The sequence below is a fragment of the Chroicocephalus ridibundus genome, chromosome 12 (assembly GCF_963924245.1).
Source record: "Chroicocephalus ridibundus chromosome 12, bChrRid1.1, whole genome shotgun sequence".
NCBI lineage: Eukaryota > Metazoa > Chordata > Aves > Charadriiformes > Laridae > Chroicocephalus > Chroicocephalus ridibundus.
This window is the reverse complement of record NC_086295.1, coordinates 10,644,493-10,660,335: the sequence shown is the minus strand read 5'-3', so window position 1 is coordinate 10,660,335 and position 15,843 is coordinate 10,644,493. Positions and strand designations below refer to the sequence as shown.

Below are 15,843 nucleotides of genomic sequence, written 5' to 3'. Positions count from 1 at the left end.
TGCCTTGGATTCGCTCACCACCACATGCCCTCTCTCCCATCTGCTTTTGCCCAGGCCCTGCTCTGTTCAAGAGCACAGTTACGCATTTCCCTAATAGCCCTAATTCCCCCCAGTAGCCTCCAGGGGACTGAAGTTTATGGGACATACTCTATATGGCTGCAGAAAGTGAAGAAGGATGGTGCATCTTTGAGTCCTCCTCTTTTCATCATTTGTTCTGGACCAAAAGCTGCAAAATATATTGATGTTGTCTTAGAAAATTTAGAAAATTGTAGAAGACCTATTTGCGGTCTTCACGGCATTGCGTGTATTTTAAAAAAATACAATTAATTGACAAATTTAGCTTCAGATTTTCTTTGGCCAGTGGGTTCTTTGCAGTTCCAGCTGCAGGCATTGGTTGCACAGGAAACAAGGGCAGAACATCATGGGGGTAAAGGTATCCAGGAAACCTGCCTTGCATAAAAGCCGTTGGGCAGATATCTAATGTAACACACAGTTTCCATACTGTACTCACCCAGTTGCCTTTACGCAAACTTGCAAACATAGGTGTGCAAATCTCTGCACTTAATGCCATATTTTGTATCCATTGAAAACATCCAACACTTCCAAGGCAAGCAAGCAGATGTACTTCAAGCAAGCATTTTCGGAGTCCACTTCTGAAAAGGTGTATAGCTGGAGTTAGACACGTATATTGAAAAGGGTGGTATTTAGATTCATGTTGTGCATAGGGTCTGAAATAATGCTTTAGTCATTCTCTTTTCTGAAATGTTTCTCATGCATAGTTTGTAAGCTTTCGTTATACTGTAGATCGTGTGCACATACAAACAGTTATGTTTTTCTTTGGAGACTCAGGTCCTTTATATTGTTCATTTGAAATTTTCAGTTAAAACAGATGATGTTATGTATGCAAAAGGGACTGTCCTTGTATCACTGCCACCTAATGATCAGGACATTGTAGTTAGGTACCTAGTTTACGTGTTCCCTGGAAAACTGATCCTATCACCAGTAGTAAGTACTAACCTTATCATCTTGTAAGACTAGATGATGCCGTTAACTGCCCTCAACTTAATTTTCAGCCCTTAGCAGACTGTTCTGGAGCCTCACTGGACACCAGTGTGTACATTCTCACTCGGATGGCATATGAGATAAGGAAATTTAGTTTTGTATGGCAACATCCAGAAAGAAAGGGAAAGCATTCATCAGATGGGTGTAATCTCCAAGGGAGCAAGTACTTCATTTTAATTCAGCATTTCCCTTTGATGAAAAATTTAGTGAATGTTATTATGTGGAATTTATATGAAGCCTGGGTTTAGGTAATCAGCTTTAATATTTATACTCTTAGGGAAAAAAATTGAATCATTAGTGAGCATGCATAATTAATGAATAAATTATATTTTTCCTTTGTTTTCCTTCAGGTATAAGGAAATGCTAGATCTAGTGATATCACCCAGCCTGACTGTAAATAGAGAGTGCCCTGACAGACTGAAGCTTAACCTTTCTAACATTTATGCCACGGCTCCAGATGACATAGAAGGTAGGCTGCCTCTTTTGCTTACTGTTTACTGGCTTTAACATAACGTGTATATATATATATAACCAAAGGGAACTGGCCACGTGCAAGGCCTCTGCCTCTAACAATTAGTTCTACAGTATAGTGGGCAACTGATATTTTCGAGTATTTTTTCTAGATGCTCCAGTTGTGGCTGAATCCTTTAGTTCAGCAATGGTTTGAATGCAAATGGAATTGAAGCATTTTATATGTAGATATATATCTGTGTATAATAGGTGCATACATACACATATGTGCATGTTTGCTCCAGTGGAATAATTACAGGTGTAAAAGACATTTTTGTGCAGAGCTGGTAGAAAACAGCAGAAAACATTTTGCCAAAGCAGCCCCATGCTCCAGTTTGCATCGCTCGGAGATCATTGCTCTCACCTCCAAACGGTTAGCCCTGCTGGCCTCTGGTCTGAAGTTTCACATTTGGCAGGTACCAAGGACAAATTCTTTCAGTGGTTAAGGCTCTGATGGAAATTTATCTGCTCTTCTCCTCCTCCTTCCCCCCCACCCCATCATACTGTTCAAGTGAAGGAAACAGAAGAATGTTAAATCTGCTAAAAAAATTACTGGCAAGTGATGCAGCTGAACTAGTTCTTGCTAGTACAATCCCAGCTATTGTTTGCTGCGGTCAGGATCTGTCAGCCTTCCTGTTGGAGGGGAGTTAGCAAAAGGCACTGGCTATTATGTTTTAGAAGTATGTTTAACCCTTCATTTATAGGCTCTTAGAAGCCAAGGAGATGTTTTGCTTGCATGTTTGCTAAGGCATTAGAAATTGCGTGATTAAATGATGTACATCATGACTGCCTATTTACAAGAGTAGTCGAAGGGATAACAATCTAAAGGAAACATCCTTTTAAATGTATGTGTTTGCAGAAAGATTAGAGCTAGAAATGATTTTTAAATACATCATTTTGTAAACTTCTTGGTGCAGGAGCTGTTTGTTATTATGTGATACAAATAAGAGCCAACATAGCACTTGTACTGTTGGAAACCAGTTTGCTAGTGACAGCTCACGTTGATACATTTCTTATAGAAATATTATGGTTATTTTTCTACAGAATGATCCCCTGTGCTACCAAGATTATGCTCTTTCCCTTGAAAATACTTCTTGTTAATTTGAAGAACAAGAAAATACTTGTGTGTTTGTCCAGTCTCAGACTGACAGAGCTTTTAATGCAATAAATCCACACAAACGTATGCTCTGTAATACACATATAGCTTTAATTTTAGCAAGTCTAGTCGCAATACTTACTTATGTAGATGTCCACATAGATGTCTGGCCTGCTGTTTTCATGGGTGCTTATCATGACATGTGAAATTATATCAATATAATTTCCAAATGCAGATTTTGCTTGTCGTCCTATACTTATGGGTATAAACAAGTAGGTTTAACTTGCCTTCTTTTGGCAGTGACAGAAGCATATTGCATATTCACACGCAGTAAAATCCCCACTTGGCATTCTTGGCAAATGCATTTATTCTTTACTTACCTCTTCCAAATATAAAAAATTTGAAGATGTAATATTTTTCAGATAGAAAAGAAATTAAGCTTATGCTCAAACTGTCTGTTCTGATTTTTTTAAATATAAAAGGCATTGAGAATTAAATAAATGGAAACTAAAAAAGTATATTTCTGCAGTGCAGTTTTGTTTGGTAATGAGGAACAGTGTGACAGAGAAGGTATAGTTTTTTATTTTCACAATCTAAAATCTAATTTTCTAAACTGTTTTCTTTCAGGTAAGTCAAAGCAATTGTTTCATAGTGAGTTTGAAGGTGAGTCAGGTAAGCCCAGCACTGGATTTAAAAACAATGTTTTTTGCTATATCTATATTTATCAATGAATATGTACATTTGTATAACACTATCCTTTGTCAATTTTTTTTTTTAAATTAAACCTCTCTGCCTTTTGCTTGGGAAGGAGGTTACTGTTATCCACATTTTATAGGTAGAGGAACTATGGCGGGGTTGCTGGTGCGTTTTACTTTTCTAAGGTGTTTCAGGTTTGTAAGACCATGAAGAAGGAGTCCCTATGGTCTTGTTTCTGTCAGTGATTAGGATGATTCTGTTAGTGATTAGGGCTGTAGAGGTTGCACTGTCCCTTCCCTGTCACATTCTCCTCCTCCCTGAGCTGTCCTTTGCAAACAGGTCAGTACTCAGAGCACGTAGTGTCTGCAGGGAACCCTGGAAGAGGACAGTTTGCCCCTCTGGGGTGTTTTGGGGTTGTACTCAGCCAGAGGGAGAGCTCTGGCAGAACTGGGAGACAGCTTGGCAGAGATGGGATCAGAAAGGGCATGAAGTTTGAATTTGATGTGGAGGAGGCTGCAGTGCAAGGGGTATGGCGCAGGAAAGCACTTTGCAGGAGGAAGAGCAAAGAATGGGTGATAAAAGTGTATTTGAACACAGTGTCTGGATTTGGGCGAGTTTGTTCTGTTTCTTCTTCATACCTGGATAGGAGGGTAAGGGAGTGGAACAGGCGACCAGCATGGTGCTAGGAAAGACATTAGAGTCCAGCACATAGGCTTGTGGACAGATGACTCTTGGGGTGTGTTCCTGCACAGATAGATGTACCCAAGCTGGTTTCTTCTCATAATAGTAATAATAATAAGCAGCAGTGTCAATGCAGTCGTGGCCAGCTCGCTCTGAAACCTGTTCCCCCTAGTCATCAGTGCCTTTGTTACCAGAGCCACCTTCCCTAAGGCAACAGTGCTGCAGTAACACTGGTGATACTGGATGTGAAACAGTTGAGAGACTCTTAAAGGTATGTATGGGGCAAGAAAGCGGTCGCAGTCAGCTTGCAGGCACAAGGCTGGGTGACAGGTTGCTGGGGAGAGAGCTGAAAGGCTCAGGAACGTTACTGAAAAATGGCTATCTCCTTTCAGATGCAGAAAAGACTTCAGTGAGCACCTACACACAGACACCTTTATTTTCAAATTTTTATCTCTTCTAACGTAATGTGTAGTTCTTATTAAACAACTGCAATTATCCTGGAGAAGAAAGTTGTACATTGATATTTTTTTATCATTATTTTGAATAGAGTTATCTCTGAAGGTTTCTGAGTTTATGAAAAAAGAGCTTCCTTTTTGAAGGAAGTGTGCATTTTAGATGTTTCAATCTTTTAATCAAATGTTATTGTTTTCTAGGGAATTCAGCTCAGTCTTATTAAATTCAGTGTTATGTTTCCTAGGAAATTTAGAATTTCAGTATTATTATATACAGTAAACATTATAGAAATTAACATTCAAAAAAAAAATCTTGTAATTGGTATTTTTAGTATTATTATTACCTGTAGTAGACATTATACAAATTAATATTCTAAAAAAAGGAATAATTTCTGTTAATTAATATTTTTAGTTAGAACTCATGCACTTCCATTGAGGTTTTTCAATAAACAAGTGAACAAAGACAAAAATGCATTTTTTAATGAAATTTCATTTTAAAAGGTATCAGATTAAATGGCTCTGTTTTTAAAAATAGCTTGGTGTAATCTCCATGTTATAATGTAAAATGATAAAGCCATGTAAAATGTTGTGGAAAAGGGTTGTGTAGGAAAGAACAATTTCAAAACAGAGTTTAATCGGGAAGAATGAATACTTCATATATGAGCATGTTGGATCTTTTTGGACATTCTCTCCAGGTTTATGGCATAACAAGTTACTCAAACCCATAGGACCATTTGCATGTATTTACACTTCATATGTATTAGCATATTTCATAAAATATAACATGCTTTAAATGTTTAATTCACCAACTTAAGTTGTTAAGTGGAGAATAGCTTTCTTACCTACTTCAGTTTGTGAAGATCCACTAAAAACAAAGTCGTCTCATTCCTGTATATTTTTCTCAAACCGTCAGTGGTAAAAACAGCAGTATCAGCTTGGATATAGAACAGAACGTGATGAAAATCTAAGACCCTTTAATTTTGTTTTCCAGGCAGCAGCAAAGCAGCACCGCAGTGTCCTCTCCATCTGTACTCCACAAAGTGAGTGCTTGTGCCAAGTGCTGTAGTTTAAAAACCGTGTTTTGCTGAACAGCCGTTCTGTGCAGACTTCTGTCACCTTAAAAAGCATTCACCTTAAGCGAGTCCACCTGTTCAGCTGCACGTCTCTGGCCCAGTGAAGTAACTGGTTCTTAATCTTGTTAGATACAGAGTGAAAAAAGGTTTGAGGTCCTGTGCACTGTACTTTCATACCCCTGGGAGTCCCAGCCTTATCAGTTTGAATATTGTGTTTATGAATGACCACAGAGCAATACTTTGAAATGTCAGAGGCTTCCCATGATAATCACTTGTTTGGCAAACTCAAAATGAGACATAAAAAGTCAGAATGTTGATTTTATTTTATTTTTTTTAACTTGCACATATTTTCTGCAGTCTTAATGTCCCCATACATTTAGGTAGCTTAATCTTAATAGGTCATATCAGGGGCCAGTCTAGTCAATTCCAAGTTCCCAAAATATTCACCATCATACTTTGGATATTATTTTATCAAACTGTCTAGAAATGTTCTACGTGTGCTCTAGAAGATCATGAACAGTAACTGTTGCCTTAGACCTTCTGTTTTCTTGTTCTGAATAGACATTATCCCCATATAGTGACAGTTCCATCTTTCCCAACAATGGCAACGTATGGACAGACTCAGTACAGCGCGGGAATCCAGCAGGCTGCTGCATACACTGCCTATCCTCCTCCAGGGCAGCCCTATGGCATACCCTCCTACAGTGAGTACTCTGACATCATGTTACCTTTGAGGATGATTTCTTCTTGCTCTTAGAAAAATATATTTGAAGACTTCAGCTTTAGAATGAAAGGTCCTTTCTGTCTTGGCAATGTTCTCTTCCTAGGCTTAGAGGAAAATCTGACTTTGTTAAAAATGTTGGGATTACTTTGAACTGTCTATCAGCTCTTGATATCCTGGGTTATGATCTTACAATTAAGTTTGGAGACAGTCAGTAGTAGGATACGAGACAGCATGAGAAACTCGGGTTCAGTAGGATGTGCCACTTAGGAGTAGTAGCTGGTGACTGTTCCCATGACTCACTGCCAAGACAAAGTCTCTTGCAGTAAATATGATATTTAGGTAAACTACACTTTGTCTTCCTTGATTCTTCCTGGACTTTCAATGATACAAGCTTCTTTAAGAAAAACTTTTTGTGTATTACTATGGAAGAACCAAGAAACAGAGCAGAATAAGGCATGGGTGAAATGATACAAAGTACTTTGGTTTTGGAAGATGGTTCATATTTAAATGGATTGTTATTAGCTGTAGGCGCAGTGAACATTTCTAATTCCAGTCAGTTTTGTTTCCTGCTTTCCTGCACAGCCTCTCCAGCAGCTGTGGGGAGACAGTTCTGGGTAGGAGCAGCTGGGGGATTCAGGCAGGGGACTAATTAAACCAGCACTCTTCGTGGCGGGGGGATGCCTGGTAAGTGTTAAGGGTGTCCTCAAGCTCTGCATGGAAATACCGAGCCCTTGAGGGAACTGGGACGTTCTTTCCACTCCAAAGAGATACTGCTCTTGCTCAGGTACAGCGCTTTAATGAAATCTTTGGGCTCCTTATTCCCAGCTGGTCCTGTGAGTGCTGAGTCTTGCAGCGTTAAAATGGCTTCATAGTTCCATTTCTGCTCCTGTTTTCTCTTGTGCTCTTAAACACCTTCGTTTGCTTGGCAAATACGGTATCCCTTACCAAAAAGAAGTTTTCATACAGCCATTGACAAGGCTTTTACTGAAGGGAAATTCAACGCAAGAGGCTAGAAGGCCAGGGAAATGGGCTTGGCAGAGCCGAAGCTCTACCAGGATGATGAGAGGAATGTTTTGAGACCCTTTCCTGGAGCTACTTGTGTGTTTGCATCAGCTGGCAGATTTCCAAGGCAAACTCTGAACAGTTGTCCTGTTAGAGCAGGTGAAAGTAGAGCCATTTGCTACTGCCTGGAGTCTTTAGGGCATACATGTGTCAGGCCCATATGCTGCTTATAAATCCTGTGGATGACCTCTTAGCATCCTTGAACGGTGGTTTCCCTCCCCCAGCCCATATACCCTCTCTAAGATACTCAACACAGCATATGAAAAACTCCACCTGGCTGACAACCAAGAACAATGAAGCAGTATTGGTTTTAGGCACAAAAATAAAACTGGGCCAGTTTCTAGACAAAACAGAACACTGTGTGGAAATTAATTTGGTGCTAAGTTATTTCGCTGTCTGACAACAATTTTTAGACTTCCAAAAAGGCCCATTCGCTGAAGATTAATTGTAGCTGGGGTAGGTTGAATGCTTGCATGTGGAGTGCTGATGTAATTGAAAAGCATGGGATGTTATGAAAAGCGGCTTCTCTGCGCACACTCGCAAATCCCTTTGCTTCCTCAGCAGTAATGGAGCTGGACGTTTGCACCAACACATGTTCATTCGCTGTCCAAATAAACGTCCTGCGTTTCACAATGCAGCATTGTCATCTTGTTGCTAACTTGTACTCAGATTGCATTGCAGTTAGTCTCACCTAAAGCTAAAAGTGGTGATTTTTATTAGACAAAGCAATATCTAGGAGAACTTGTTGCCAACCTGAGCAAATGCAGACTTGTTGCTTTTAAGAGTCATTAAGCTAGAAAACAGCATGTTTGGAGAAAGTTGCATGAATTCAACTTGTCTTTTGGCAGTTTTGCCTACAAGTGCTAAAAGATGACAACAGCCTGGGAAGTATATAAATCCAAGGCCAGAACATCAACAGCGTCTTTGTTTAGTCCCAGCACTCAGGGTGTGTCCAATGGCCGTTTTTTGTTTTGTGCAAATAGGCATGCAAAGGAGGGAAGGATCACGCCCAAAGGGTTCATAATAAGACGCACCTTTCAGCTGTTTATTTTAATAATACAGCTGTACAATCTCGGCAGCATCTCAGAATAAAATATCAACCCCTTTCACTACCAGCAAAGGTTTCATCTTGCAATGTTTAATTCAGCTATTGCTGTTCCCCCTGTAAATTGTCAGTTTAATTGCCTGATTTTAGTAATGAAAAGATTTTTGTGGCTTCAGGGCTTACCTATTATTCCTGAACTGTATGTTATATCTAACTGAATAGATGATAACCCTCCTGTATGACTTGCCAATAAATATTTTGCTACCAAAGCTGAAAATTTAATGCAAGTAAAAGACAATTCTGTTGAGAACAGAAGTCTTGAGGTTATTTTGCTGAAGGTCCTGTTGTTTTGTTAATGATTGCTTGCATCTGATAACCGTTCAGAAAGTTCATGAGTCAATGAGTTCGTTTAATTCTAGAACAAAACTATTTGTTCATAAATTGTTTTTGAAAACAATATTATTTATGGTTGTTTCCTCATCTTAGCAAAAGTTCATTCGGGTGTGCATACAGGATATAGTTGACTCAAATATTATTTGTGATTAATTTACTTTACTCTGTTACTGTAGAGACCTGTTCTGGTAATGCAGATAATTAAAAAAAAAAAAAAAAAAAAAAAAGGAAAGAAAGAAAGCACAGGGAAAAAAGGAGTTTATTAGGTTAAAATCTAGCTGAATAATTGTTAATTCCTAAACTTGCTTTTTATGCCTTTATATGACAAACACTCATGTTCTGCTCTTGGTTTCTTGGTTCCTACTCTATGCCCCGAAGGCATCAAAACAGAGGACAGCCTGAGCCATTCCCCAGGACAGAGTGGGTTTCTCAGCTATGGATCCAGCTTCAGTACCCCGACCGCCGGACAAGCACCGTACACGTACCAGATGCATGGTGAGTACAGCTCGGTGCCTTGCTGGCACCAAGGATGTGGTGTAAGAAGTCAGAATCCTGTACCCCCGTATTAGACCAGTTCTTCTTCTTTTGCAATTACAATGAAAAGCTTAGGTACAGACAGGCAGAGTAGGAGGTAGGTCTTCACAGATCTGTTTTGCTCATCAAGGAATTAATTTCTGCCTGAGGTACTGGATTTAGCACTAGAGTATCCTAGCAAAACTTCACATATGATCAGTATAACCTTTGCCTTTCTGCAGAAACTGTGTTTTCTTTTTTTTAATTAATATTGTGGCTGCATACCTGGGATTGTTTTGTTAGTGTGAATTCCTAGATTCTGAGTGGAAGCAAAGCAAAGGTGGTTTTACACTTCATGCAAACAGTAATGTTAGTATTATGCTTCTGCCCTATGCTGTCCTGAACAAACTGCCCTGTGGTTAAACTGCTGCATATTCTCTCCACTAATTTTGTTTTTTAAAGCTGACACCTTGATACTAAAAAAAAATTTTTTACTGTTAAGATATAACTAATACCTGCTAAGATACATCTGCCTGTTCTAACTCCCAAAGTACCAGCATCGTTAATTACCTACAGACTGCCCAGGTAAGGTTCAGAAGAGCAGAGCTGAAAGCAGCTGGTTTTTCCTCAAGGTTACTGAGCTAAGGTTTAGTAAGTTTAGAATAACTGTTTTATTGTTGTCAGAACAAATAATTAATTATAAATTAATCAATTGGATTCCCTTAAGTCTTCAAAGACAGTGCCTTCTATTTGTAGCTTTATAACACTTTGTTTTGTTGTACAACCAGGAATGCCAAAATATACTTGTATTTCTAAAAATAAAACTTGAAGTTCTTTTCTGGTTATTCCATTTGAGAAGCTGTATGAAACACCAACTCTCAGGATACTGAATGTTGACTTGCCAACTCCAGGAAAGTCATGAAAGGGTTTAAATCTGAATTGCCAAGAAGTGTAAAGTAAATGAAAATGGTGGAATTTCATTTGTGATTCCCTTCAGCCCATTTCTAGCATGGTATTTGATTTCTTTGAGCATTTTGGTGCTGCTGGTCAGAAACCTGAAGTACATATGGCAGATTTTCATTGTTTGGCTGGTATTCCGTGTGCTTTTTCCTCCAGTATGTACTGTTCCTGATCTTCGTGAATTATCTTAATATTTATTTATTTATTTATTTTCCTGGGACTGGTTGAGTCATTAAGCATGAATTGAATGATTACTAAAATGTGGTTGTACTCTGTGTAATCTGAATTTAAAAACAGCTGTCCAGGCAATGCTACAAAGAATGATGAGAAATTCTAATGCAACAATAGCAGACGAGAGGAACCATAGCATAACCATTTCGGCTGTATCTATCATTTTATATACAAGAAGAATAATATGTCCTTAAAATGTCACTCTGTCTCTGTGCCTTCACCTTGAGTCCCCTGGCAGTTCCGTTCCTCACCTGTAGTCGTCATATTCTGAGTCCACTTTGGTGTTTGTATTGAACTTGACTAGTAAAAAATAAAGATTAGATTTTGTCTCCTCCTAAACCTCAGCACACCTGCATTTGAAAGTGCCTTGCATTAAGCGTGAATTGCCATGACTGCATGAACTGAGACAAGCATTAAAAAAACATTTCCAAGAGATCAAAATGCGAATATTCTTGCTGTTTCTTAGCAAATATCTTAATTACTGTCAAAGATGTGACAGCAGCAGAAACGAAAATACCTCAAGTAGTTTAAAATTGCCCAATTTAGGTGCTGGTGAATGGGAAGAGTCAGGAAGCCCATCAGTCACACAGGCTAAACGTGCGGCACCCTTTCCTGCTGGGGCTATACATATCCAGACTCACTAGTTTAAAAGCAGCTCAGGTACAACTTCAGCAGCTCTCCCGTCAGCAGTGCTAGTCTGTCCGTACTACATGCACATGAGCTCTCTGAGAGGCTGTTACACTGGAGGAAAAATGTTACTCCAAGAGGAGTGACTTCCCTGGAGGGCAGGTGAATGCACAGTAGGATAAAGCTCTGTCTTCGCTTTATCCTTCCCTCAGAGGTTTTCCAAGGACTGGAAAACCAAAGAGGAATTGCATGGTTTTCCCAAGTTCTTGTAGAAGCCATGGAAGGGGAGAGAGATCAGGTCTCGCAGTTTGCTTTTTGATATTGCTGGGAGGCTTATTTAAAACCTCTAGGCAAAATGCCCTTTTGTGTCATTACACTCAACTATCCCCCTGGCAAAACTGTCAGTGCTCTCAATTCTTCTGCACCCTGAATGTGAAACGTTGACAGATGTGTCCACTTCGATTTTAAGTCTGAGAGCAAATAAAATCCTAAACAGTTAAGGAAACTAGGAAACAAGGTAAAACCCATTATTCTAGAAATTATTTGAGAAAGCTGAAGACTGAGAGGTGACCCTCTGCTGAGACTTCACATGCTAGTTTTGTCAGAGCACATATTTCTAACGCTAAGGTGATTTTTGTGGCTTGAATTCCTCATGGAACATGCTGGAGACACCTGGGTTGATGTGGCACAAAAAATTTTTAAAACCCTGTAGCCTGTGGTTGGGGTTTTTTTGTCACCTTGACTCATTCAAGCTTCATGTGTCCTACTCCTAGCAGGAGTTCAGTTTTTGGCTTCTATTTTGCTCCTTGAATGTATCAATCTTGTCTTGAGATTGTGTTACACTGTCAGCAGCACTTGCAACTGTGGCTTTTGCTGCCTTAGAAGATTGGGGTATTCCTGTCTAGGTTTCTATTTTCTGTTTCCCCAGAACACAGCTTCCACATGTGCTTTGTGTTAGCTTAGACAAATCTGAGCTGTTTGAGAAGGCAAACTCTTGACTCACGTGGGACTGAAGTTTTTAAGATGGCCCCTTTGTTCAATCAAGAGGTTTAGACAAGCAAATTTTGTGCATCAGCACTTGAAAATGTTACGCTTGCAAACAGTAGTGACACAACCATGTGTTGTACCAAAAGAGGCTGGGAGGAACTTCGTGGATATGTGTATGAGCATGAATGTGCCCAGAGTGCTTTCAGATAATGTTCCCTTGGGCGATGCTATGGTATTAGATGAAAACACTTCTTTTCAGGTTTTTATGCCAGGAAGATCATTTCAGCCAGCTCACTAAGCCTATAATGCAAAAGAAAACAGAGGAAAACAGTTTCTGCAAGTGGCAGGTGCTTACTTCAAGGCAAAGGGAGCAGGAATAAATTGGTCTTCCTGTTGTAAACAAATATTTCCACCCTTCCACCACTGCCCATGAGAGCAGCAGTCTGAAGCTCCCTGACTGTACGGTTTATTTACCTTGCTGAGTGCTATTGAAAGGTTTGAGTGAGAAGCCAGGAGCCTTCCTGTGCTGAGTGCTACCGAGGAATGCATGCTCAGTGCTTTCCCACGCCACAACACTTGGGGGTGGGGAGGTGATCACTGCGTCCCCCTAATGCGAGCAAGCAACTCTCCATGCCACCCAGCTCCAGGACCACTGAGACTTTTGCCAAGTTCACATCAGTCCTTTTGGCCACCCTGTTGCTGACCCAGGCAGGGACTTCAGGTGGTGGGCTAAATCAGCTGAATAGGGCAAATTTTTGTTTACATATTTTTATAAAATCAAATTTCAAGGGGAGTTTAAGAGTTGAGCTCTTAACCCCCACTTCAAGGACAAAATGTTGAAAGAGAGATCTTGAAGAGGGTGACATCCGGGGGATCAGCAAGGAAACCTATCCCCAGGAGTGTGTGCTGCTCAGTTTTGTATTTTAAAGTGTGAGGAAAAAAATTATTTTCTTAAGCTAAGCTTTGCAAGTATTGTAAGATGGTAATAGATCAAGCGCAGCAGTGAAATAACTGGTATTGTTTGCCTACATTGAGAGTAAGCTTCCAGAGCAAAGTAGTGAAGACATCTGCAGGCAGGCATGGGTGGTCAGACTATGAATCTTGAGCAGATTGTGCAGCCTGTGTGAATCCTCTTTGCTTTCCCCTCATTTATGAGTTACAGGGTCCAGCCACCAAGTAGGCACCCATTGGAGGTGTGTTACACCAATCACCAAGGAATAAATGACTTCTTAGGCAATACTTTTTCTCATAGGGCTCTAGGACAAATGTTCTCCTTCAGTAAGTGCCAACACAGTTGTTGGTAGTTTGTTTGCTCTCATGTTTCTGTGGTACCAGCACTAACTCTGGCTGGGATACATGTGTCAGGTTGCAGCCTCAGCTCCCTGATGGGCTGTTATCAGTAACATGGTACTTCTGAAGCCAAATTCTGCTGTCTTAAGTCTGTTCGTTTTCATTACAAACACAGATGGTGAAGGTGTAATGGGGTAGTGTTCAGCTTTTCTTGTTTAACTCCGATTATCAACTGTATCCTGGTTCTTGAGCAAGAACAGAATCCACTAAAACACAAGAATGAAGACAGAACACACTTTTGGTCACTAAGTGTTACAGAAAAAAACCCCTATTTTACAGCCAGCCAGAAGGGGGAATCTATTTTCATGCTTCCCTAGCATGAAAATAAACTAAATGTGGAAGAGTTTACAATCCAAATAGCTAATGCAATATGTCACACACATATACAGCTAAAAAAGATGGGATTGGCAAGTTCCATAGCTCATAAAAATGACATGAAACTGTACCACAAAGGTACTATAGATTGAAATAATGGTTTTAATTGCCATGTAACAGTGGATATGAGAGTGTATCGTCAGACTTTGAGTAACATTCAAATAGACTGAAATCTGGTATCTGCTTATTTACTCTGATGGAGTGACTTTTTTCTCTCTCTCTCATTTTTTTTTTTTTAACCAGTGCTGTATATAGTGTTGTTTCATGTCATTATTGTATTTACAAAATTAATTAGCTTCATAATGAGGTGAAGATATTTGAAATATGCATGTGACCAGTTTGAGGATGCCACTCATTTTTAGCCATGAATCAGCAGAGGAGATAACAGTTCCTGTTAGATTTTTGTCTTTAAAGTGATACATTTGTAATGCTGGTAAGTAAATGTTGCTCCAATGTTTATGCCATTTCTTAAGCAATCCTCATGTAAGTGTACAAATACAGCACCAAATCCCCAAACAACATCCTAGACTAGATATTAGAAGTGTATTGTGCTTTTTAGCACACATTTTTCTAAGTTTACATTTTCTGACAATTTAGCAGTTCAGTGATTTGCTCAGACTTTTGGTAAAATTATTATTCAATGATAGAAATTGGAACATAAGACACACAGATTATATTCAACTTCTGCCCCAAAGAACTTAATCATCTTAACTGGCAGTTGAGGAAACTGTCGCTGCTGAGGGTGGGGGAGAAAGCTTCAGAATATAAGAAACTTATCATTTAATGAGCTATGTAAAATACAAAGAGAAAACTGCGCCAGCACATTAGCTAACATGGAGAGCCATCAGCTATGCAGAGAGCAATAGCAGCCAGCTTATAGAGCATTTCCTGTGGTCGCATGAGCATGTGTTACCCCTTTATTGCGCATCAGGCCATCACTTCTCAGCTTGTCATTAATTCGTAGACAATGCCTTGCTCTTCAGTTATTATTGCTAAAATGACAGCTGGTATGAAACTATGAAGTTGCACAACAGTTAAAAATGTGGCCAAAGACCACTGTGGATACTGTCGTTGGGCAGGAAAAGATTTGACCACTTTTTTTTTTTTTTTAATATCCAAATCCATCTACCCACAAAATACTTTTTACATGACAAAGGAAAATTCAGTTATGTAACTGGGATAACTTTCCTTTGCCAAGGATTTGCAAAGCAGTATTGAGTTCAGTACAGACATAAATTTGGGGCCAAAGACATACACAGTGAAATTCTTTGCTACTGCTGAGCATTTGTTTTCTTTGTAGAGTCCATTCTGATCAGCTGTCAAATAATGAATGAATAGAAAGCGGCATTTCTTTTGTGCAACGCTGATTTGAAATGGACTAATTATGTATGTTTCTTATGTTTGTGGAATGAATTGCTTATGAATTGTTCTCCTGGCTTGAGACCAAGTAAAATCTGAATATTTAATCAATTGAAATGTTTTCTTATGCTGGAAATATTTTGGCTCTTGTTAATACGTGGATAACCTAGACAATTTTTTTATACAAGAGAGGCCTGCATTTCTTGCAGTTTGGTGCCAATTTGTGTGTTACATATTTAATATGAGTCCATAAATATCTATTCCGCATGAAGTTAGCTCTGCATGCATTAATTTTGCAAAGGAAGTGGCATGTTTAATTTTAAGCTTGATTCTTTAAGTACTTGGTGATGAAATGTGTGAGAAGAGGAAATTTCAATCTGCACTTGAGAAATGTGGATCACAGTTTGGCATACAGATGCTGAGTCCATCTGAAGTCCCAGAAAATGAAGGAGAGCGAGAGGGTGTTCTCAGCAAACTGTCACTCAGATGCCTTAGATTCATAAAATTAAAACCTCAGTAGAAAATGGGTAGTCTCTTTCAAAAGCTTCTGCTTCACAGCTGGTTTGCATTAGTTGCAGTCTAAAACTGTGACAGTAAAGCTGTGCTTCACTCCGTGGTGAGTTCAGCAGGGAGAGGCCTCTCTTCAG

At 39.4% G+C, this 15,843-nt stretch overlaps 1 protein-coding gene across 10 annotated transcripts in view; it reads left to right on the top strand.

Moving 5' to 3' along the window:
- The window catches only part of EYA2 (EYA transcriptional coactivator and phosphatase 2), a 98,173-nt gene that overhangs the window by 40,052 nt on the left and 42,278 nt on the right, over window positions 1-15,843 (top strand). For 5 of the 10 annotated variants that reach the window (XM_063350204.1, XM_063350205.1, XM_063350202.1 and 2 more), the window contains exons 2-6: window positions 1,413-1,531; window positions 3,296-3,340; window positions 5,489-5,537; window positions 6,132-6,274; window positions 9,173-9,289. In XM_063350204.1, the coding sequence (XP_063206274.1) occupies window positions 1,423-1,531; window positions 3,296-3,340; window positions 5,489-5,537; window positions 6,132-6,274; window positions 9,173-9,289 (463 nt within the window). In that variant the 5' untranslated portion in view covers window positions 1,413-1,422. Of the gene's footprint in view, window positions 1-1,412; window positions 1,532-3,295; window positions 3,341-4,022; window positions 4,317-5,488; window positions 5,538-6,131; window positions 6,275-9,172; window positions 9,290-15,843 lie in introns of those variants that run through there. The other 5 variants (XM_063350200.1, XM_063350201.1, XM_063350207.1 and 2 more) reach the window with 5 other exon arrangements.